Here is a 25,928-nt window from a genome sequence, read left to right on the forward strand (position 1 = left end):
AAAAAGAAAAAACAGAAGAACAAAACAAATCATCAAATCAAAAGCAGCATCACTCTGTTTTACTGCCCAAACAGTACAGCCAGTATTTAAATATTATAATGTTGAAGGATTATCAGCATGTGCACAATTACAAAAACTAGTCACCTACAACATGACACTGAATAATCCTTCTCGTTTGTCCATTTCACTTAAATGTCAATTATTTTTTTAGGGTCCAGGTTCATCAAGGAAATGTCATCTTTTTTTCCCCTTCCACTTTAATTATTTATATTTAAAATAATTTCAAGATTTCACAGACTGGCTGCATTATGAAGATGTGTTTTTTTATTATTTAAGGCCAAACACCAGCTAACCTTGCTTACATGTCAAATCCAACTGTCTTCCCTGCCTGCTCCCCCTGACAAGACAGAAAGACAGACAGATGTCTCTGCTGCAGAATAAGGAAAATAATTTCATTTACTTATTTGTGATTACCTAGCATCTTAATTGTTGGCAAATTGGAGTTCCAAACATTAAAGCAAAAAAAATGGTATGTGGTCACAAAAGACTCAGTCTTGACAAAATATTTAGATCATTAGGTTTGTAAGTATATTCCAAGTTCTGATATGAGTATAGGCCCTTTATCATGTTGTTAGAAGATAAAACATTTTCACATAGGAAAAGATAAAAGAGGAGGAGTTCAACACATAAAAAAAAATCTGACAGATGCTTGTTAAAAACAAAAAAATTATCCATTTCACCAGCCATGAAGCAGCTGATTTTATTTAGAGCCTTTCACTACTTGTCAAAAGAAAATACGTGGAGTACCTGATAACAGAGTTCTGCAAGATGAGGAGATTCCTGAACTGCTGTAGGCCCATTTCTTGAATCAGTGCCTTTTTCCAGTATGTTCAAAATAGCATGAAGGCAAGTCCGTGGACAACCCAAGACACCTTAAAAATGCAAAAAATTCCTAGCATTCTTGATCTTACCTGCCTCCATGACAAGTACAGATTAGTACACAGAATTACAGAAACCGAATTCTTCAGATACCTTGTGCTGTACTATACTGCTTCAAAGAGCAGCAGAGAAATATCCAAAACTTTTTCTGAATTAAAATAAAAGCTGGAAGTCTTTCAGTGAAAATCAAATGAAAACATCTACAGTTACTCTGCAGGCTTTTGAGACTGGTGAAAGACGACAAATTATGCAATCAAAACTTATTTAAGAAATTTCTCTCCAGCTCCAATTATCTGCCACCTGCCGACCAATGCCCTGCTGACAAACAAAGCTGCCCACCAGCCAACACCCAGCAATCCCCAAGCAGTGGCTACCCACCCACCCCAGCCAACTCCCCACAGTTTTACAGCCTTCTGCATGGCATCAGGTGGTGTGAACAACCCCGTGCCTCATTCATGCACTGTCCTGGCTCTGCCCTATCCTCTGCATCATAAAGGCACACTATTTTTCACACCTCTTCAAGAAATATTTGAAATACCCCTCCCGTTGCTTTGACAGTGAGTTCACAAAACAATGAAAAATGTATATATTCTATCAAGTTTTCTTCTGAATTGTTAAACAGCAAGACTGTTTCTTCTACTCAATAATTAATCTTAGAGGAGGGGCAGGGTAGTACTCAAGCTGCGTAACAATTCTAAGTGTTGTCTTATGTGGGGACTTTCTGGGTCCCAAACTTAATTTCTGCTGACACAACCACAATGCATGGAAGCAGTAAATAAATTAATGCTTCACTTCTAAATTACCATTTTCTCTCAAAACTCTAATTTTGAGTCTGTTCCAAAGCAAATTTATACAAAGGATCAAATTCTGAAGTTTAAATACTACATCTGAGTATCAACTTATCTTTTAATTCAGATTTTGAGGAATAGAGTAAGGCTTGTTCTCTTAGTCTTGACATTTAGAGGAATTGCTTCTCCCCATGAATTTTCCAATAGATACTCTCGGTGGCAGCAAACCTGAAAAAATGCTACATCAGGTATTTCTACTCATACCTGGGTCTTGCAGATTTGTGGTGCTGACAGGTTTCTTTAGTTCATATCCCAAGAGATACAGAGCAAGGCTGGGAGGACTACACTCAAGAGACGTGATGAGGAGATTCAGAATATGAATCCTTGTTTCATGATGGATTCGCGCCCGCTTCTTTTCAGGCTCCAGCTCTTGATTAAAAAAGATCAAGTGAGCAATGAAGTAAATAAATGCATTTAGTGGGACAATTTTCAGACCCTTCAGATTAAATGCAATAAAGTTAAGACATCAGCTTATATTAGTACAGAGAAATATAGGACCAAGGTTTCAAATTACTATTAATAAAACTCTAAATAATACATCCAGAGCCATGTTAAATGGTCCTCTTCTGAAAATATACTCAATTTCTATTAGGTTCAGCATACAATGGACACAGCTTAACCAGACATTGGTATTTTTCATTCTGTTAAGGGTCTGTCTCTACAGAGTGTAAAGAAAAGGTTTTTTTTCTGACTTAGAAGCCTCTTCTTTCATTATTCTCATACCGTGCAAAGATAAATGTAAATCATTTTTAAGAAGCCTTTTTTACGTACCTTCATCTGGATTAATTAATTCTTCCGCATCTTCATTGTCCAAACATTCCACAAACCCGGCCATCAGCTTCTGACTAGTACTCTGCATTCAGCAATGGAAGGATGGAAATGAAGGGGCTTTTAAGAGTATTAAAAACAATAACAATTCACTCGACAGAAACTGTTGACAAAAATTAACCTAGTAACCTGGTTACTAAGCATGAAGAATATATACTAAGCTTAGCAAGTAGCCACTGAGCAGGAGAAAAACAAATCTACAGTTGTTACATATGCTAAATTATCCTCAGAAGTTGAAGACTACAAAGTCAAGAAAAAGTCTCAGTATCTCTAAGAATACTGTCTTTTTTCTTCTTGCAAAACACGTGTGTTATTGCTTTTTTTTCAATTAGTGAAGTAGTCACAATGCCACAGTAAAAGATTTTTTGGAGGTAGGCAGAGAAAGACAAAACAGTGGAGTCCACAGTACAGGAGAAACATGGAGCTGTTAGAGCCCATCCACAAGAGAGCCACAGAAATGATCCAAGGGATGGAACAGCTCCTCTGTGAGAACAGGCTCAGAAAGCTGGGGGTGTTCATCCTGAACAAAAGAAGGCTCAGGTGAGACTTGAGAGTAGCCTTCAAGTATCTAAAGGGGGCTATAAGAAAGAAGGGAAGACTCTTTAGCAGTTTCTGTTGTGATAGGACAAGAGGAAAAGGTTACAAATTAAAAATGGGGAGATTTAGACTGGATACAATGAAAAAGCTTTTTACTATTAGGATGGTGAGGCACTGGCATAAGTTGCCCAAAGAGGTGGTGGATGCCCCGTCCTTGGAGATGTCCAAGATCAGGCTGGACCAGGCTCTGAGCAACCTCATCTAGCTGCAGGTGATCTTGTTCATTGCAGGAGAATTTGACTAGATGATTGTTAAGGGTCCCTTCCAACTCAAATGATTCTATGACTGTTTTAATGTATTTGAACTAGAAATATAGCTCTGAAAGTAACATTATAGGGCACTAAGATTTCTCCACTAGTCGGTCACTTCAGATCCAAACTTCAACTTACTTGATCATGTGTGAAATCACCAACTAGTTTTATCTGGATGTTGGAATTACAAGAAATGCAGCACAAAATCTTGGCACTTTCAAAAGCCAGTTCAGGATTGCTGTTTCCATGATAAAGATACCTTCAAAAATACAAGATTACTGTAATGACTGAAGCACTTAACATTACTCCATCAAAAGTATATGCTGACATGCAAATTTAATAATGACTCCCACAAGTTTCATCATTCTTTTTATCCAATATCCGCATCTGGTCACAGACTCACATGAAACGTGGAGAAAGTACCCTCAGCTCACACAGAAATGAACATCACTGAACACAAGACTATCTAAATTCAACTGCTACCTATTCCTAAAATAGGCAAAAAAAAAAGGAGTTTTAAAGACACACCTTTTTTTAGCTACTCATCAATTACTGTTATGTGAAAATAAAAGTAATAAGGCAAAAGAAAGACAAAAAAAGAATCTGATTTTTCAGAATCTCACTGCTTTTTTATGTAGTCTGTTCTACTATTCAGTGCTGGTTTGTGTGTAAAGTCATGGCAAAAATCAGTTTCACATGAAATACAGTAACTAATGGACAATACTATAAAACACGTAAATGGTCAACAGCAACAAAAAGAAGCTTTTGGTTGTCTTCTGCTCTATGACCATACAATAGAGTGTTTTAGAGTTTTATTGTATGGACTCTATCCACACAAAGTATGTGTCAAATTGAAAATTATATGCCAGGGAACCACTGCATATAAGGCAAACTGAAGGAAATTATGAGGAAAAAGAATAAAAAGAAAAAATACAAAGGCAGATTCCAATGTTGAGAAGCACCGCTAGCTGGTAAAATGAAAGGATAGGGATCCAATGACTTCCATGCCTACAAAACTCCTCCCTTCTCAGTACTTTGAACGTACCTAGCAATATTCACCACATGATCGGCCTTTTTGGTGCGGGGATTGATTCCCTGAAGCAGCTGCTCCAGTGGTGTGACAATTAAAGAAAGATGGCTTTCCCGTAACAGATCCATAAAAAGATTCTCTTTCTGTAGGGTTAAGTTTAGAAGTGCAAGGCAATACTCTACTGCTTTCTCTAAATGCTTCTTCCCTGCAGTGCACAAACAAACAAGAACAATAAGAAAAACAAAGGAGCAGTTATATAGGCCACATTCATAATCGTAATTCACCAAGTGTTGTACCAAGAAAGAATTCCATCAGTTATTTACTACTAGGAAAATTCCCCACAAAACACAATTTCTATATGGAAGAGAAACAAAATCAAGTTGAAGTTATACAACATCAGCTTTAGATCCTATATACTATGCACTTCAGTTTTATATGGAAAATAAATTCTAGGCACGTACCAGGAAATGGGGCATAAGTATCCAGTTGCTTAACCCCTTCCTCCAGCAAACTCAGAGACAGTTCCAGCATTGGGGACTCATTCAATAGATGATACATCAAATTGAATCCAGGTGGTTTGTATGCTATTATTTCATCTCCTAAAGGCAGATGAAAAAAACCAACAAAAAGCACAAAATAGAAAAAAATCTATTACTCAAGCAAGCCTGAGCTAGAAAACAGTTTGTTGCAAGCAGCAGAAGTAACATCTAAATTAATGAAACTTACTGCATCCAAAGTCTTCAGAGCTTTTCTTTACAGACAAGCCATTTAGGTAGCTTAGAAAGTTTGGAAAGAGCAGTAATGCCAATTACCATTACTCTTCAGTATCTAATGGCTTGATTTCAACTCTAACTGGTTAGACTCTGAGTTGATCTTCCTTGAATTCAGATAAATGACCAGACTTTATAGTACATTGGAGCTATGTTAAATGGTTTTGCGAGACTGAAAAGTAACTGAGAAAAAACTTTACAGATCCCAAAATCTGCATAAAGATCCAACATGAGGAAAAAAACATTTCCAGAAACCAATGTTGAGAAGGTCCACTGAACCACTGTTTCTTACAGTCTAAGATCCTTGCTTATCTGCTGCAACAACATATGTAAAAATAAGAAAACAACTGGCCTGAAGCACCAAGTTCCTCAATAAAATAAAAGCAAAATTGAAATTATCCTTTAGGTTAAAAATAAACTTTTAAATTAACCCTAAGTATTGTTGTGATTTAAATAAAGACCAAAAGAAACAAATCCAGAACAAGCCCCCCCCAAAATTTTGGATTTTATTTTTCACAAGTGTCAAATGTGAGTTTTAACCAAATCAGCAATGCAAGAGAAATGTAAGTCACCCTCCTGGCAGAGCTAGAGATGCTGGAAATAATTTACACAAAGCTCTACTGAATCAGGAATATAATTCTCCATAGTATGTGGACATTTTTTAATGTCTTCCATTAATAATCTAATTAATATCTTATTGCCATGACTCATCTTTTTGCCTGCTTACTTGCTGTATTAACAAGATCACAAGGTAGAGGCAAGAGAGCAAACCAAGTTACAGTTCTGTTTGTCAGTGAACAAATATAAGAGAATGAACAAATTAACCTTGTAACTCCACATATTGGTCCACGAAGTCTTCAAGTTGAGGTTCGTAGTCCCGCAGCAATTTGTAAAATACCTCTAGTACCACCTCAGCCACTTCCCACTGTAGATAATCACAAAATAAAGAAAAATCACACACAGAATATGACTAATGCTGCAGCAACAAGACCAGAATGCAAATAATACAACAGAATGCAGTGACATAGTTGATCAGATACACAGCATGACTGTCTCATTGTAAAGTACTATCCCACAACACTTTTAATCCATCACAACAAATAATTTAAACTGCCAAGCTTCCTTTTTTGAAGTAAAATGGAATACTAAAACAGATTTATTGTCTATTTTGTCCTCTCTCCTATATTACATGTATTAAAGCATTAAAAACAACAAGTAATAAACAGACTGCAGGTATACAGCTAGTAACAGTTCCTTAGTAGCTTTCAGAATACAGTGCAGCATGTACGCTCATTCAAAAGGAAATTCAAACTCCTTGCTTCATGGAGAAAGAAACATTCACTGAATTAATGAAGAGGAAAGGACAAAAGTGACTTTTAGATTTCAGAATGTGAGGCTCAGAAGTCATTAGCCAATTGATTCAAATAATTTTTATCACAGAATGCATAACCTAACTGTATCTAGAAATAAAAATTATTCCTTTATGAGCAGCCTGCTCTTTTAAGTAGCTGATGGTCCATCTTCAGCAATGGATTACTCACGGTGCAAGGTTCAGTATCGTTCTTACCACTTCCCTTCTCAGCTTTTTAGAAACAATCACTGTCAGAAACATTTAGCTTTTTTCACAAGGCAATTATTTTTTTACTCTTCTTTTTCTAGGTCTTCAGCACTTTTGTAGTTTGTACAGGCTCCTTAGAAGTAGTTCTAATAACATGTGAGTTGAAAAATCATCTGATTACAGAATTAACTGCCCCAAGTTATCTGTGCTGGGTCAAACTTGCATATAACACAGCTTTTCAAACAGACTTAAGCTTCATAATCAATTCCAAATCATTTCAAATTACATATATACCAGTATGTTCTAAAAAAAAAGAAAGAAGATAAAAAAAAAAGAATTTCAAGCAAACATTACTTTTTCAGCAGCTCTTCGGTAAGCTCTGGTGCGGAATCGAAGAAACACAGAGTCCCTCAAGAACTGGAGATAGGGATCAAAGCCTGGTGGGCGGAGACCTGCCCCCAAGTTTGAGGGGAATGAACTCTCTACAAGTGTGCTGATGAGTCGGCAGAAGGCACGGGTTAAAGGATACTCCTCACATCTGGATTCAATCTCATTCAGTTCAACCTTCCCAAGAGGACAGCAAAAACAGAAAAGCAAAGATTTTGAGTGAGAAAGAAAAACACAGAAACAAATAAGATCTTAAGACATCAACTATCAAACTATTTTCAGTGAATTGAGTTCACTGCACTATTGTCCAGAGAACATCACAAACAAAGCAAAAGCAGTGAAGCAACAATACTGTTGTCTAAGTTTAGCAATACACTCTTCATTCATTTCTGAGTTATTTGGAGATACACTTCAGAATTGCACTTAGTTTTTAATTACCATTTGATTAAAATGGAACTGAACTGTATTAAGATATAGTAAAAATGACTCAAATATAGGAAAAATGATGAGTGCCAATAAGGAACTTGAAGGTTCAGACACTGTTCTATTGCTAGTACAATGCTGCACTAGATTCATAAATGTATAAAATTTCCAGAAATTGTAACAAGCCTCCAAATTTACCCTGTACTCATATGCGGAAGATGAGACGGTCTGCCTAGGGACAGAGAAACTCTTACCTCAATACCAATTGCTTGTCTCTGGCCTGGAGTTCTCACTGTCTGTAATATCTTCAAAACAGAGAGAGGAAAGAAAACAGATAAACAATACGCTTCACATCATCAAAGCAGTTCTCCATCATTCTTAACAGTAGTAAAAGGTACTCATTGCCTCGTAGCTGTAAGCAGTTTTCTATATCCTCTTACAAACTGAAAAGCTAAGATTTGTCTGTCTGAAAGGCTGAATTAGGTATTACATACTTACACACTTCCAGTTCTGCATCCCCATAGATCTGCATCATGCTTATTAAAAAAAAAAAAGTTCTTTCACTAATTTATTAATTTTCTTCTGATAGTAGTCACGGAAAAGACATTTTCCTTATTATCTCTTTCACTAGTGTATTTTAGGGAATGTAATAAATTAGGAAGCAGAGGTGGTGAGCATTTAAAATACTACTACAATGAGATGTCACTGTCAGTGCCTGTCAATTAGCAATTAACAATAAGCCAGCAGTCACAGCTCGAATCATAGAATGGCCTGGGTTGAAAAGGACCACAATGATCATCTAGTTTCAACCCCTTGCTATGTGCAGGGTCACCAACCAGCAGACCAGGCTGCCCAGAGCCACATCCAGCCTGGCCTTGAATGCCTCAAGGGATGGGGCATCTACAATCCCCTTGGACAACCTGTTCCACCCTGTGTGTGAAAAACTTCCTCTTAATATCTAACCCAAACCTCTCCTGTCTCAGTTTAAAACCATTCCCCCTTGTCCTATCACTATCCACTCTCGTAAACAGTCATTAAATGCCTCAAGTTCTTTCAAACAAAACAGAAACGAATCTGATCTAGAATGCACACTATAATGTAATTCCATTCCTTATGATTCTTTGAGTTAACAAGACTGAAAGTATTTTCATTGGAGATCAATTTTTTTTAGGATTCACATTTATATTTTTTCTCTGAAATCAAGAGAAAAAGGAAAAATTATTTTTTTAAATATCCATCTGATGATTGCCATCTAATTGTGGAAGTTAGCAACCACACACTATAAATTTCAATCAAATTTTCCTCTGAAAATCCTGGAAGTGGAATTTTCCTACTTTCTGTGAGCACCACTCACAGCAGAAGAATATTACACATATTCTTAAAAAAAAAAAACCCACAATGGAAAAATATGTAACCTGTAAAACATTAATTATTAATGAAAAACATGGAGGGAAAGAATATATTGAATATACTGGACTATCTATTACAAAGTGTACAGAGCCAATGAGATCTGAGACATAAAACCACACCATCATTTTCAAATTTGTTTCAAAATATGAACTGCATTAACTAAGTGAAAAACTTGATAATCAATAATGGAAAAGAGAAATTAGTAGAAAATGTAGTATCATTGGTACAAATGCATCATTTAAACACAATGACAATTTGATCAGACTGGGATGCTAGAGCTGTAAGCACTGAAAATCCTAAATTACCTGGGTGTATTCCAGAGATTGCCAAAGTGAAGCAGCTATTTCGGGAGATTTCCCAAAAGCAGTAAGAGTTTCTAACAATTCAGCTTTCAAAACAGGAGGAATGCTGCACTGCAGAAGTCCCAGAATGACCACCACTGGTGTCCACTGAGGGTGTTCACAAAGAGCCAAGCGAGCATTCTCACTCTAGAGTTCAATATAAAAAAAAATTGCATGCTCTAATTTTGAAGATTATTCATAATTTATAATCTCTAACTCACATTTCAGTAACAGCAATGATAATTGCACAGGTGCACAAATTATCAAGAGAATGGCAGATTGTTCCAATGCAAACAACTTTCATTCAACAAAAGTCCATTGTAATGATTCAATTTTTTCCTAAAATTGTACTGAAATTGTTGCTATCCATAAAGAAAACTTATGTGCATTATAAGTTTGTTATAATTGCCTTTCTTTTTCTAAGTGGATGCACATTCATGCAATTAATCCTAAGCAAGTACCTAAATTCTATCTGGACATCGGTTAGGATCTTACATGAAATAGTTTAAGTCTAAGAGCAGGATCATCACCATTGTAAGCTCATTTGAGACACTCTGATCCACTCTGAAGCACTGGGCAAGATCAAGCCTCTAGTCTCATTAAATAATAATTACTCACATTCTTAGATGTTTACTTCTTCCTAGGTTATGGTTTGTTAGTGCTAGGATAATACTTTTTTCTTCATTCATTCAATGCTGACATGACAGTTAATGTAGGTTTCACTGAACAAATTTGGCTTTCAGGAGAAACATCTCAATATCAGCAGATAATTTTTTAAAAGCCCAATTAGTTTCACTGATCTGTCCTGTGTTTGTGCCAGTAAAATCGTGGGCATCCTGCTAAATCAGAGAATTTTTAAGCTGATATTCTTCAGACTTCTAAACTGCAGACCCTGGTGGGTATTAAAGAACTGAATTCCACAGTATCCTTAGTTACACAGGTAATTCACAATATAAAGGGTGTTTTGCAGATTTCCACTTCTGGCCAATCCATAGCACATTTTGCATTATTGGTTTGGGGATATTTGAAATTGAACTGTGGAGGCAAGTTTCAGAGCAGATTGGTTTCCTTGCCAAGTTTCTACCATCTCTATGTAAAGTCTTCTATTATTTTTGCTTTTTTAAAATCCTTATCAAAGAACTTTCCTACTCTCCAAGCATTTCTTCTGAATATATCTCACTTCTGAATGACATCTTCACGACAGGAAAATGTCAGGGAAGCGAGAAAATTGGTAACACTGGCAATGTGTTTGGTCATAGAAGTTATGTTTCATATTTGTCATACTTTTGAAGTTCCCTAATCAAATGAAAAGAGCTGCTAGGTAAATTTGCTCTGAATATCTTTTTGGTCAAGTGAACATCACAGCTGAATTACGACCTTCATGAAAAAACAATACATTAAAGAATAACAAATAAAATGTCACTTACCCAATTTACTATAACAGTGGTCAGCTGTAAAAAGGCAATTAACCCATCCTGTTCTTTCTGTGTGATTCCTCGGAGAGGCAGGTGCCGATACTGAACGCTGTCTGCACTTGGCAAGTCTTTCCTTAAGTGTTCATGATAAAGCATCAAAGAGTGGAAAAAATGCTCCCAGGAGACAGGGCTGCCACCTGCTCCTTGGATGTTTTCCGCTAGAAAAATGACAAAAAGGTGTCAAGATGATTTTTTTTTACTCATTCACAGGCCAGCCAGGAAGGCAGTTAAATTTACAAGAAAACTTTCTTATCCTGACCCAACAATAAAGTTCAAAGGAAAACTATTGTTTCTGGAATGTTTCTGTTCTTTTGCTGGAAGTCGCTTTGCTTCTTTGACAAGAAAGACATGAAAGTGCTAATACCAAAAAGCCAGTTTGAAAGCAAGTTTTCTATTTTATTAATCAGAATGTCTGTAATACCTCTTGGAAGTATTTTTCCAATTTGACCAATGCGAAATACAAAAAAATCTGTTCTGTTACAATTTCTTATACACGTAATATTTCTCAAAATGCTTCTGGAAAACAAAACAAAACAAACCCTTGGGAAAAACAGTTACATTTAAAATATATCTAACTAATGTTGAAGATTACCTATTTTATATTTCACCTTGAGCTACACTAACATTCTGCATCTTGTTCTAAGACATGCCTTTTTAAAATGCACTACTTGGTTAAGCAATTTAGTTGCGAAGGTACTCAGACACTTAATTACTTAATCAGCCTTTTTTTTCCCCTGAATTACATTTTCAAGCAAAACATTTCAGTTTCATCTGTGTACTAATAATGCAAAGCATAAAGCCACAGTTCATTTCACATGAGTCTTCATTTTTTATTTTATTACATTAGAAGGAAAAAGAGACAAGGAGCTGAAGTGTCATTTTTCTTACCATGACTACTGCCATTGACTTTCAGCAAACTAAAGCAGTAATGAGCACACTGAGGCCCACTGGCCAGTCCCCGTAGCATTTTCAAGTATGGGATGTAAATTGTGGATGGAAGAAGATCTCCCATTTGCCTAACAAACTTTGACAAGACAACCTAGAACAAACAAATATCAGTGTGGAGAAAAAAAAAAGAAAAAAAAACCTGAGTATTTTAGGAAAACAGTTGGTAGGCAGAGTGAGAAAAAAGATTCTAAAGTTATCATAGGGGATGGGGGATTACACCAAAATGTATGCAGAGGACATCAGACAGAAAACACAAGACAGAAAACTGCAATAAAATTAAAGTTTTAAAGAGGTTAATTAGACATCCTCCTACTAAATGTATTGACAATCATGAGTGACTTGCAGTAGCTCATTTTAGAGTAAGCAACAATAACCATATCCTGCAGAACAGGACATATGCAGATAAGCCAGGAAGATGATAAGAGATGATAAAGTCTTCTTAGTGGCTAGCTGTAATTGTGTAATAAGGACACCAAACTTCTTTTTTTTTTTAACTCACACTATTATGTTGCTTCAGCTTGCAACTATTATTACTTTAATTTAAAGTTAACTTTAAATACTAAAGAAAATAATGTTTTTCTATTTAAAAAATGTAAAAGTGATAAATGCAGATAACCTGGCGCTGAGGAGGTCGCTGATGAGCTACTCCAAGATATGAGCCCATGATGGTAGATGTCTGCAAAGGCTCTGATGGACACCAGTATTCAAGGGCAAGTTCCAAATTAAAGGGGTCTTTCCTATACAATTCAGCAATCTGTCAGAGAAAGGAGGATGACAAAAAGTATTAACTGTATAAAGATGAGAAGATCATTTCTATGAGTACTGCTTCTAGGTAAGCTAAACACATGTGAAACACAAAGCATTCCACACCCGATGTTTCACTTCTTAAAAATCTCTGAGAAATGACAGCTGCTAAACAATAGTATCAGAACAAATGACGGCCAGAGAAATTAAAAAGCATACATGTTAAACTTTCACAGCTTTGATACTTTCTATCTAATTCCTGCAGATGAAAGTATTGCTAACAAAAGAGTGGCATTTCACCTGAAGCAACCATTTGCTGTATTGATTTATTAACACACTGGTTGGTATCAGGATCACAAATTTTACCTATTAAAGGAATATACAATTTCTCAGATAATTTTCACTTCTAGCTCTTCATATAACTTTACTACATACCTCAGAGCTACTCAAGAAAATATTTCACTAAAACCATTTCTTTCAATGCCCAACAGCCTAAAGGGCTCCTTTACAAAAGACAAGCAGTCCCTCTGTTAAAGACTGCTATATTTAAAACTGCACACTTGTACATCTGCATGCTAGTTAGTGGGAAATACATACATGTTTTTAAATCATAAATGAACAGAAAATATAAAACACAGTCACTAAATTTAAAATTTCTTTCTGATCTTTTTTTAAGCGTCATGAGGCAACTTTAGTAACTAATGTTTAACTAAACATACAGACTGTTTTCTTCCTTTTATTAAAAAATTAGGACAGAAACAAAAAGACCTTTTTTCCAAAGTAGGTCATAACAAGGGAAATGATGGTATTTGCAATTCCTGCATCGGAGTTACTGGGGTCACCTTGCCTAGCCTACTCTATAGCAAATATAAAATAGTCTTTCAAAAGTCTATTACAAATACATCACACATAAGAAAGAATTATTTAAATCATTATCAGATCAATTGGCAATAATGGGGAAAAAGAACCAGTTTTCTCCCTATTTACTACAGAAAATTTTGAAGAATTACAGAAAGATCAAACATTGGGTGAACAGTAATGCATCTATATACACAGGTGTTTAGAACTTTCAGATCTTTTTGTCAGATCTTAACTTATACAATAAGAATTTTAAGAATAAAGGTTGTTTCCAAGTTACATTTAAATAATGTTTTTATAATACATCACATTATAATAATCTGTAACATATATTATGACATATTATGTTTAAGAAAACAGTTATTTTAAGGAAATCTTGCTATAATTTAAATTATAGATATGTAACATTTTCTACAGTAACAATAGCTTAACAATTTTTCCACCAGGAGAAACAATGCAGTATTTACTCACTAAACAGGAAAGAACTGATGCTTCAACATCAGAAGGCAGGGCAGTACACTCTTTTCACAAAGACTTACAGCAAGTGTCAATGCTTACGTAAGCAAAAAAATTCAATCCAAAGAGGGCAAGACCCAGCACTGAAGTTTATCATTCAAATACAGGTTTTCTGATGAATAAGGAAAGTAACACTTTTTTTCTATGATAATTTAAAAGAAAATAGGGCTTACTAAAAGCATTAAATGCTCCAGATCTCTCCGAAGAGAAATAGGTGGATCATTTCCCATCTGAATACTCATGTGGATCATGCGAGCATCTTCATCAGCACGGTTTCTCAGCTGCTTCACCTATGCAATTTAAGAATTGGAGAAAAATACCATTCTATATTTGGCTAAGAATGAGATACAGCTGCAGAAATAAGCAAATTTTAAAATTTCATTTATTTATTTATAACACAGACTACATTCAAAGATTTGTTCCATCACTTCTTTACTGCCAAGGCCCTGTCTTCACCAGATCCCCCGGTTTGGCTGTAAAAGGTAAATCACAGAATCACAGAATCACAAATCCTTTTTTTTATTTTGAGAGAAAGCTAAAAAAGTTAGCTAGACTTCAAAGAATGTTTGGCTGTGATCCAAAAGGAGTGAAGAGTATTGGAAAATACCAGGAAATACTGTATTCTATAGAAAGATGTCTGGACTGCACCTTTCTTAGCAGCTTAAGGCTACTTCTAAATACAGCTAGTTTATCTTATGAAAAGTTCTGGTTTGATGCAATTGCTTTGGATCTAGGAATATTGTCTATAACAACTAACAGCATCACTATTAAAAAAACCGAAGCAATGAGGGAAAAAAGTCTTTTAGTCAAACCTGCAAAATTCTGGGTGCCAAAAATACCAGTTACTTAAAACAAAACAAAACAAAACAAAACAAAACAAAACAAAAAACAACCTGATTTAATTTTGTTGTCAGAAAGCCTTTCACAAACCATGCCACTGGAGGTGCAAAGAAAAAGCAGCCATGGGATAAAAAGCTCAGTTCTGTTAAACAAGATTGAGAAGCAGCCAATTCCACACACCACAAGTTAAAATGCACTGATGCCCAATATAGATAAGTTCACAGTTCTATAATATAACTTGAATTGCAGAACTGGATTATCAGCTAAAGAACTGAGTTATCTCAGGAAGTCAGTTAAAATTAGGGGTTACTATGAAAAGGGTAAGAGCAAAGTACCTAAATCAAAACACTAACAAAACCAATACGTGGACAAAACAGTATTGGTAAGTGAAATAGTGAATTATCTAAATTACTAAAGCTAACTATAAAAATTATAAATGTAAGGCAGTCAACCAAAAGATTTATCCAAACCATCACTGACAAGCAGCAAATGCACTAAAACTATACAGAAGATTTAATAAAATGCCAAGTTACAGATTTAAATAAAACTAAACGAAGATTATAAATACCTTAATAGAAAAGGGACCCTGCAAAGCAAACATTTCTATTTCCCTAAAAATTGAGACTCAGTAGAAATAACTCATAAGCTAAGTACTGAATAACTGTAGCTGAACAAAAGAATCCTTCCTACAGCTACATTCTAATTGCCTGCCAATGATTCTTTTCTCTAAAACAACTGGCACTGGCCTCTGTCAAGCAGGAATATGAGCCAGTGTTCAGACTTCTGTCCATGGACTACTTACAAATCCTATTTCTAGTGAAGAATCTCTCTTCACAATTAGGCATTAAGTGCAACAAACCACAGGTCGGAACCAAAGCAAAAAAACTGAAATACTCTCCCTAGAGCCAGCCATTCCATTGTGCAACAAAGAGAGACGTAACAACAAACCAACAAACAGCCTTGGGTTTTTATGCAGCTCTTTGGGATACAGGAAACACGGTCAGATGCACATCTATGAAGTCAGCAACTTGAGCCTGAGTCAGTCTCCAGCTCTTCCACCTTCGTTCAAATAATCTGCCTGTACCTCTTTCACGAAATACAAATACAGGAACATATTTCATCTCTGGTGAAGCAACACTATCCTCAGAACTACCTCATAAAAAAGAAAAGCCATCATAAAAAAGTTCCCAGATTCAAACATGTTAGCACCTGATTGTTCAAGGAACTTTTATAAAATACACCTCACATACTGCTCATCTACTCAAAATATTCCTAAGGGCTACTGCTTCTGTATTACAGAAGACACCACTGTAGGCAGCCTTCAAACAAAGTCCAAAGTCTGTTACAATGCAGTAAGTTTTGTACGCAGGCAACCACTGCAGCAGAAGTATACTACTAAAGTTATCTACAAAAGTTTGCTTGAAATGACACTGTATTTGTTCTATGGATATTCTGTGAGTTAAACAGACAGCTTCAGAAAACAACACTTAAAACCAACCAAGATTATAAATTAGAATTAAAGATAAAAGCTATCTCCAGCATGATTATATGTGCACTCAGAGATTCTTAAGGCTCAAATAATGTTTTCCTGCCAATATTGTTCATTGTAAACTGGCAGAACGAGAACAAAATGTATTTTAAAATCCTCCTTCTTTTCCCTCATTGAAAGAAGTAATTATTTGCAACTCCAGTTACAGCTCAACACAATGAAGGTGACGAAATAAAGCTTCTATCAATTAAATAAAATTATTTTCATAGAATTTTAATTTTCCATGCTCAGATATGAGCTCTTACACAAATAAAACTGTTGTAATTGCTTCAAACTTTTTAAAACCCCTTTTGCAGCATTTCTGTCCTAGCTCTTCTACCAACAACTGATGGTACTGAAAGAAATAGCAGAATCCTTCCCTTTAAGCATGCAAAAGTTTGTCAGTAAAAGATTGAAACAAATAATGAAGGACAAAAACAGTCTGTTCCTTTAGGTTATACTACTGCCTGTATCGGAAGAGAAAAAAAAAGATAAAAAGTACACATATTGCCAACAACCTCAGAATTCATTTAGATTCTGAGCATTTAAAACAAAACCAAACCACAACCACCACAATAGCTTGCTTTGCAAACCTCACCACATTGAAATAAAACATGGTTTTTAAAATGCTTCACCGTGGAAAACAAATCCCAAATGTCATGGATTCCACAAAAGACTTTTGAACTGCAGCACTCGAAGGCTGATATCAGATTCTCTACATTATCTGCCCTAAGTATTGAACTGTAGAAGACATGGCCACATTCCTCAAGAGCTGCTATTTGCAGAAAAAAGCTTACTTTCATTGGCATGAGCGCAAGGAAGTCCGTGACAAGGTTATGAATCTTGCGAATGTAAAACTCCTCCTGGTAGAAATTTTCAGATCCCACAACAGATTCGGTCAGGAACAGAAAGACATTATCAGCAACCGCTAGCTCTGCCATGGCTTCGTCTGCCTCAGTGAATTCTGCAAGAGCTGAGCGATTGAAAAAAAAATAAATTACCATATCCAGAAAAAATAAATCACAACTATCTGTTAACAAACTAACATATTTCAGAATATCTCTTTGAAAAACAAATCAACATGCTTCTATCCACTAAGTCTTTTTTCCACTGTACAGGAAAACTCCAGACTAGAAAAGACAATTTAATGTAGGATAGTAGTTTCAATTTTCTTCTGCAAGTAAGATAAAGAGCATAATGCATTTACCTGACCAAATCTAAGGCTGTGAACTAAGAAGCACAAACCAACCTTAATTCAACATAAATTATAATGTTTACAATTTCTTTAACAAATATTCTGTAGAAGACTGGATTCTGACTTAGTAGGGAGCATGGACAGCTTGTGAAGTACAGGGGAAAAAAAAAAGATCTGTCCTCTTAAGATACTGAGGTTTAATATCTCCAGAGGCAAAAAGTCATAAACATGAATCTGTTTTTAATTTCAGTGTTCAAGTTATATTAAAGCAGATAAGATGCAATTTTTCACATTTTTCAATGTATTAAAATCCCTTTCACTTCAACGAGACACTATACAATATTAATGTCTAATGACTAATGATTTCTAAATCTGTGTACGTATCAGAGCAACAACCAAATGCACATACTGAGAAAGCTTTAAAGGAGTGTCAACAGTAGCTTTATCACAGAAGTAAATACCAGTGCTTCAAGAAGTCAACATACTTTGACTTGCAGGCTCAGAATAATGAAGTGCAGCGACTGCACTTTGGGGTAATTTACCTGTCACGTCAGATAGCTGGGATATTCCTCGTAAAGCCAGTGCCCAGGCTAATCTAACAGTCGCTTGTAAGCCTGGCAGTTTCCAAGGCTGAGACTCCTGAAGACGAGTGTGGATTGTTGCTATGTACTGTCTTTCTGCTAGTAGAGGAAGCCGCTGCATCAGATCTTAAAGAAAAACAAAGCCGCAAATGCAACACCATCACCCCGTGAACGTGGAAACAAACATGCAAAATTCTACCACTTTGTTATCAACAAATAACAAAACTGGTTAAATAACAATGTATCCATCTGCACAGCATAACTTCCCTGAGAAAGAAATCTGTCAGCATTACCTTCACGATCCTCTGTGCCTTGTTCCAGAAAGCTGACATCAAAGCAGTAGAGGAGTGCCATGAGAAGAGACAAGTTGACGCTGTCCAACGAGCCATCAGCTTCTACTGTTACTTTCTCCAAGTAACTTATGAGGATTAGAGTGTCATCCTTACTCAGTGGTGACTGGCAGGTCCAGACAAAGAGACTTTCAGCCAAGGACTGTCGGCATTCTTTGATGAGGTCAGAAACCTTTTCAACAGAAATAAGAGTATATAAATGTACATTCAATTTGACTTTTGCAGTCAATTATTATGACTAGAGTAATTGAAAAAGAACTCTAAAAACAGCAGGAGTAAATGCTGATTTTTTTGTTGTTGTTGTTAAACAACAAAAGGCAATTTTTTTCCTGTTAAATGCCTTCATACTTCCTGCCATTTCATGTGAGGTGTGACACGATACCTCTGATTATGACAATATGCAAACCAGCATGACAGTCAAAGTGGGGAGACATGAATCTACACTGAATTTTTGTAGCAATAAATGCAGTACATACAGAAAACTACAAGGAAATTCTTTGCATAGTTTCTACATAAATAGCAAAAATGTGAAACTGGTTACTTGGCAGAAAATAAATTAAACTGATTATATCACAGAATAATTTTTAGATACATCACATATCAGAAAGAGCAGGAAATAAAATATTTAAATGTTTAAAATCTTTCTACTGCAAATACACTCTACCGCTTGTCCTTGTCTCAATTAATTCCAAGGAGTACAAAAATGAGAACTGGTTTTCAAGCAGTTTTTAATGCTTACAATTTGAGATGCTTCTGATCACATTAACACAAATGGATAACTAAAAAATGAATTATTTGCCTGATTAGACCTGATTTCATTCCGTTTTAATCATTTGTGAATTTTATTTTTCTATTTTTATTGCATTCTACTCCTATTTTTTTTTTGGTGGTGGTGGTAATGGTGGTGATGAAAGCAGATGGTTAAATTTACACTCTTAAGGATAAAATAGCAAAAGAGAATTTCACTACGTATAAATATTACATTTACTTCTATGCAGCCCTTAATTCTTCTCCTTCAGTAGAGATAATGTGTGTCCTAATAAAAAGGAGGAACACAGAAACAGAAATGCTGGTAGTAACTTGGATTACACAGTGACAGAGTGTAAGTATGAGTAGTTACCTTTGTGTCTCAAGTAGTAACCATGCTTCCAAAGCTAGAGAAAAGAACCCAGAAAGTAGGGAGGAAAAAAAATATATCAATCTTTATCTCTTTGTGATCTAACGACATTTTGCCCTATGCAGTCATTTGGAAGAATAATTACACCCAGTCCCCTCTTTACCTCTTTGCGATGTTTCTCACTGCCCAATCCTCGCTCCTTCTGGAGTTTATCAAATTCATGGTTTAAATCAATTTGAGACACAAGTGTGAGGATTTTCTGAGTCAAACCCTGCTCCATTAGGTCATCTGTAAAGCGTGTTGTCATGGACACTAGCTCTTGACTGTAACAGAGAGAATATAAATTTAACAATTAATCATATTATTCTCAGTCACAGAGGAATTCTAAAACAATGAATCCCATCAACTGCATATGCTAAGCTGACATAAAACATACACTCACATTATATATATAAAATAATCAGATGTGTATCAGTGATGAGTAAGCAGCGCTCTCTCAAAACATGCTGAATGGATACAAAGTCTGTAGGTAACTAGGTTCAAGAACATGGAATACGAGGAGAGTACAATATGGATTAGTTAGGTTAAGATTTCTATCAAAAGGCAAAAGTATTTTATATAAAATGTACATAATTTATAAGCTCAAAGCCTCTTTCTCACTAGCACATGCATTTGTCCAATTATATACATCCCACAGAAGCAGCAGAATTTGTTTTAAAGCAATACTTTAAGTTGCAGAATTTAAGTTTATGCCATAACACATTATTTTAATCTTTCTGTATTTAAGCAATCACTGTGCATTGGAACTAAAGAGTGCATAATGGTTTTAGTCAAAAAAACATTATGCTTGCCAGTAGACAGTGCATCCATTTTAAGTAGAGGCAGGAGCACAGTTATCTGCTTTGTGGAATGTGGGAAGTCAGAACACAGCACAGGCAGAAATTCAGTCTCTCAAATACTGAGTAATCATCACTAGTTTGAGCAGCACTGACTGGGGGGAGTGTCTGAAGCAAAACACTGCTAAAAGCTGAAGTAGTATGAAAGAACTGAAAATAAAATGGGTATCCTCATAATCTGTTAAACGTATTACTAAGACAGAGAACATGTTTAAGCATGAAAGTTATAGCATTAGGTTATAAGTAAGACAAACCTGAGAATATCTGCATTCCCACAAGTCTAAACCATTCTAAAAGCATTAAAAGTAGCTAACCCTAATACAGACCTGAGTTCCAATGTCCAAGTCTTGCCTTGGCGTGACTGGATGAGGGTTCGTAGTGAATTAGCTATGCATCTTTTTCCATCCCAGTACAATAGCACAGCCACAAGACCTCTTGTAAGGCCAGGAAAATGAGGTTGCTGGTGTTCTCCTATTGAGAGAAAATGCACAGAATATTCAAGGAAATTTGAGGATACATATTTTGATAATAGCTTTATATTGCTTTATTTCTAATTGAAACATAAACATAGCATTCAAAGCAACCATTGTTACTCACCATCACTTTGATTTGTTTCAGGTAGTTCTAAGAAATCATAGGTATTTTGAATGATATTAAAACTCATATTCAACTATTAAAAATTCCACAAACATAAGAGTAGAAGTGCAAGTCCATAAATAAGCTAGTTCAAATGGTATTTGCAATATCTGCCTACCTTACTAACCAGTGCAAGCTAACTATCAGAAAAATATTTTTCTTTTGTTCAAAATGAAATTTTCTGCCTGAATTTACATAAAAACAAACAAGTTCCAAATAGAAATTGAGACTGGCTTCAAGGTGTCTTTCCAAACGTGACAAAACTAGCAAGCTATCTCCTTATGAATTTGAAAAAAAGTTAATGATGAGCAGTAACTAATAATGATAACTAAGATATTATATTTTAATAACATTGAAATCAATTTTCTATGTGGAAGACTCTTTCCAGAATACATCCCTTATTAATCATTTATTAGATTATAACTAAATGCAGCTACATAATAATATGTAACTAATACATAATCTCCAGAACCAATGTCTATTTTTAAACTATTTAAATTATTTTAAAACTACGCTTAAATTGAGTGATAGAGAAATAAATTATTTTAAAAAAATCATGTTACCCCCTTTTGCAAAATCCGCATAAGATATAAACATAAAAGTTCAGAACTCTGCCTTTATATTACATGATAGCAGGTAGTAGAGTTCATTTTAAGACCATTCTAAATGTTAGGAAAGTCAGGTCTTGACAGAATCATGCATTCATGTTAAGCATCACTTAAGATAAAAAGGAAGACTCTATTGAAGCTGCCTTTGTCCAGGTCTTAAATGTTTTTCCTTCTCACCAGCTAGAAGAAGCTCGACAGCTGCCAACTCTCCAATATCAAAGAGGTCACTGAGGATAAAGGCTTCTCTGATGAGTTGTTCTGGCAAAAGCCTGGTTCCCTGCTGACCTTGGATAGCAACCCCTTCTGTACTTGCTTTCTGAACTTTCTCATGCTGCTGAACATTCTTTGGCTGGAAGAGAAACAAGCATCAGGAGTTATTCAAAATGGCAAGATGAAAAATCGAATGAAGCTTTACACATTAATTCTTCCTCACAAATACAGTTCTGACAGGTTAGATTGTCATTTTAAAAACAAAGGCAGCATTTCTAAACACAAAGATACCAAAAGCATCCTAAAAATGCTTTACACTTGCACAGCAATGGTCTTGTTGTTAGAACATATCAAAAACAGTATTATACAATGTGTTAATTTTCTGAAAATAACGGAGCTGAAAATTAAATTTTGATAAAATACTCTACAGAAATTGGTATCAGTTCAATGAAAGATACCAGGAATGTTGATCAGAACTGCTGTTTTTCTCCAGATGACTGTTTTCTACATCATAATTTTTCCTCTTAAACTCACTCAAATACGCTGACAAATCTCTGTATCTCACTCTTAAATTTTCTGATCTACCAGTCTTGTAAAGCTATACACTACTTCAGAAGTAACAATAGAAGACATTTACAGCTATTACCTTGTGATCCATTAGCCAAGAAGCAGTGAAATTTTTCAAATCATCTCACACTCTGGGCAATTTATATTGCATATTTCATAAACTCACACGTTTACCTCTTCAGCAGGCTCATTTATCTAACTGACTGAAGCACGAGCATGGACCAAAGCAAGAAGAAATAGTTTTGTGCTTCATTTCAGACAAACAAGAGTACTCAAGAAAAAGCAACACTGAACCAATGGATAATCAGATGCTCTTACTGGTTCTTTCAAAACATTCAAGTAATCAGAGGAAAAATGTTACAATTATCCTCTACAAGAGGCAAAATAACATGTATTTTTCAAGCTATTTCTCTTCATACAACAGAACAAGATTTCTGTAAGACATTTGTGTAATGTACTGTAAAAATGTAGAATAAAAAGCACAGTCAGTGCCTAAATAGTATGCAGTCCAACAATACAAAACAGTAAATCATCAGTTCTCCAAATCATTCTGCAAGAGCATTAGTCCAGTACCGGATTTCTGAAGAGAGAAATGAAGTCAGATCTGTGTTTCTTTAAGACCTGGTCGAGGCGATGAATAGCTTCAGGTTGCCTTTTCCAAATGGCATTCATTACAGTCTGCCATATGTCCTTATATGGACCCCACAAGCTGGCAGCTAAAAGGAAAAAAATATAGAAAGAAATAAGAAATTTTTAAAAATAGAAAGAAATAAAACAAACAAAAAAAAGCATTTGAAATAGGAAGAATTCTTCATAGTATTCTCAGTAGGCTTTTTCTAGTGACGGTCCCAGCTTGACAAGTATGGATTGTTACACACATCAAGCAAAATATATTTTCCCTTCTACAGTACACAAAACAACAATCATCTAGTATAAAACCTAACTGATTTAGAGATTTAGAGAAACAGAAAAGATGATGCAAGCAGGTAAGTTTTGGTGCTGAAAATCATCACCTTGTGTCCTTATATACCCACGAAATTCAACAAACTTCAGCAAGATTAAAGAATACGTACAAACTGAGCAGCAGACCTTGAAGCTAAATGATATTCAGCAAGCCAGGCTTCCTGCTTTCTGTTTTTGATAGAACGACCAAAACAATGAAATATCCAATAAGAGAGACTATGAACAAACAATTGTGCTACCCAAATGTGATGCATCATCAGACTATGCAGAATAAAACATATATTAGAAACCAAAATCATAAGTACAAAGACAATGTTATATAAATTATAAAAATCATAAACTTAAAGACATTTCTACATTTGTTCAACCTTCTCACTCTGGTTAAAATATATATATATATACACTTTGGATTCATAACACATTTGCTGCTATCATTCTGCATCAGTTTCTTAAAGATGTGAATTTGCTTTAATAGAGACAGATCAGCACAAATAATTACCTCAGTACATTGAGAAGAGACTAGGTTATTTCTAGAAGCCAGCAATCACAAAGTTAAGTCAAGTCTGACCTTATTCCAGAATTTCTCCTCCTCCTCAATACTGAAAAAGAGTTTCCTCTGCATACTCCAAACCTGAATTCAGTACTACAGCTGTCAGTACTCACTAGAAGCAGCATCATTCACAAACCAAAGTTTGCAGTATGAAGATTACACTAAAATTTTCCCCATTTGCCTCAGGTCTCATGAAAACAGTATGCCAACCTATTCCTCAGACTTCTGGCAGTATCACCCTGTACAGTGACAACTGCCACCTAGAATTAACAGCCCACTAAAAAAAAGAGAGAGAGACAAAAAAGAACCACTCAAGATTATAAGGCCCACATTACAAGAAGTAACAAAATGTTTCTCTTGCTAAACATCATCTGTAATCATGGAAGTTTCAGATTCTACACACAAGCCATTGCCAAAAGCATGATCACATCTATAGCCCAGTTTGCTCTGTGACAGGAATAAACTATATAAGCACAAAGATGTGCAGAGAAAGGAATAAGCAACCAGGATGGAAATCAGCTAGGTCGTTTTCCTTCGTCTGGTGACCATGCTAACTTTTGAAAACTGTTATTCCAGTTTTAGAAGGACTGTCCATCCTACCAGGGTATGCAAGAACAAGCTGGGCTGCTTCTTTTGACAACAGTAGCTGATGCTTATGCCTAAACTTTCTGTGAAGCTATAGATTTGTCCTCTATACTCACAAACAATACATTATCATCTAAGGCAAAATCTCCATTAGTTCTAATGCTACATCTGGCTTAATTTTTATCTTGTCTTTCGTGTACAAGTTTCCACCTTCTGCATCTATTTTTCTTTTCTTTAGTCGTAAGGCTAAAGAATTAGTTGTATATATTACATAGCAAGAAAATCTAGTCCCACTTGAATTATACCATTTTCACATTAACAAAGTCACTGTTCAGACCTTGGGGGATTGAAGGAATAATCACCCATCCTCCACCCTCAGACGAAGACTGTTTTATTAATGTTTTCTGAGGTGGGGCACAGGGTGTGATTGTTTCATTTAGATCAAGACACCTTTTATGTAAGTTGATTCCTTGCTGGATGTAGGAGTTGAGCATTTAAAATCTGATGGCTTTATTAACTGCCTCACTATGACATACACTACTTTCCAGCCGTACCCACATTCTAGTAGTCATAGTTACAACCACTTTTCAGAATGTCTCTGTGCTTTCCATTTTGACCCAGTTCAAGACTAGCAAATGCAAAGTCCTGCACCTGAGTGTGAATAACTATGCAACAATACAGGCTGGAGAAGGCAACTTTAGAGTAAAGCACCTATGTGTCCTGGCAGACAAGAAGTTGAACATCCTTACAGAAGGGGCAGCCTCTGCACACTGAGCTGCCAGCAGTACACAGAAGTGATCTCTGAGACAGGGCTGCTCCAGTACTGTGCTGAGTTTTGGGCTTTCCAGAGCAAGCAAGACAATGAAGTAGGCAGGCAGAGAACATAAGGAATGAGAAGGCTGAAAGAACAGCCACTGTTCAGTCTTAAGAATAAAAGGCTAACAGGTTAACAGTAGCTTGTTCTCTTCAACTACCTAGTGGCACTGGGCACAGAAAATAAAGAGATAATCCAGGAGAAGAATTAGCTCTCATGAAATAAAATTACCACGAGGGCTGTCAAACGTTTGAGCAGAGGCCCAGAGCGTTTTCTGGGAGAATCCCCATCCTCAGAAACGCCCAAAACTCATTTGGATAAAGCCCCAGGCCACTGCACTGCGCTGGCCCTACTTCAGAGGGGAGGTGCTGGACCGGATGACAAAGAATCACAGAACATCCTGAGCTGGAAGAGACCCATAAGGATCACCAAGTCCAACTCCTGGCTCCACACAGCACCACTCAAAGATTAGAAGTAGGTTTCAGTTTGGTTGCTGTTCTCGTTTGGTTTGTTTGCTGGTTTTTTGTGTTGTTGTTTGTTTTTTTTTTTCAGTTGGTTGGGTTTT

At 35.8% G+C, this 25,928-nt stretch overlaps 1 protein-coding gene across 1 annotated transcript in view; it reads right to left on the reverse strand.

The window, feature by feature from the left end:
* Positions 1-23,167, reverse strand: part of NUP205 (nucleoporin 205) — a 41,977-nt gene extending 18,810 nt beyond the window's left edge. The window contains exons 1-21 of the mRNA XM_010709554.2: positions 23,025-23,167; positions 21,852-22,023; positions 20,757-20,901; positions 19,698-19,857; positions 18,361-18,589; positions 18,029-18,193; positions 17,089-17,264; positions 14,097-14,213; positions 12,422-12,559; positions 11,746-11,896; positions 10,810-11,015; positions 9,347-9,529; positions 7,886-7,936; positions 7,176-7,385; positions 6,089-6,188; positions 4,955-5,092; positions 4,509-4,698; positions 3,602-3,722; positions 2,559-2,640; positions 1,992-2,156; positions 808-932 (exon numbers count right to left, since the gene is read on the reverse strand). Coding sequence (XP_010707856.1) covers positions 808-932; positions 1,992-2,156; positions 2,559-2,640; positions 3,602-3,722; positions 4,509-4,698; positions 4,955-5,092; positions 6,089-6,188; positions 7,176-7,385; positions 7,886-7,936; positions 9,347-9,529; positions 10,810-11,015; positions 11,746-11,896; positions 12,422-12,559; positions 14,097-14,213; positions 17,089-17,264; positions 18,029-18,193; positions 18,361-18,589; positions 19,698-19,857; positions 20,757-20,901; positions 21,852-22,023; positions 23,025-23,123 — 3,123 coding nt within the window. The 5' untranslated portion in view covers positions 23,124-23,167. The remainder of the gene's footprint in view (positions 1-807; positions 933-1,991; positions 2,157-2,558; positions 2,641-3,601; positions 3,723-4,508; positions 4,699-4,954; positions 5,093-6,088; positions 6,189-7,175; positions 7,386-7,885; positions 7,937-9,346; positions 9,530-10,809; positions 11,016-11,745; positions 11,897-12,421; positions 12,560-14,096; positions 14,214-17,088; positions 17,265-18,028; positions 18,194-18,360; positions 18,590-19,697; positions 19,858-20,756; positions 20,902-21,851; positions 22,024-23,024) is intronic.
* Positions 23,168-25,928: the final 2,761 nt, after the last annotated feature.

Source organism: Meleagris gallopavo, chromosome 1 (genome assembly GCF_000146605.3).
Source record: "Meleagris gallopavo isolate NT-WF06-2002-E0010 breed Aviagen turkey brand Nicholas breeding stock chromosome 1, Turkey_5.1, whole genome shotgun sequence".
NCBI lineage: Eukaryota > Metazoa > Chordata > Aves > Galliformes > Phasianidae > Meleagris > Meleagris gallopavo.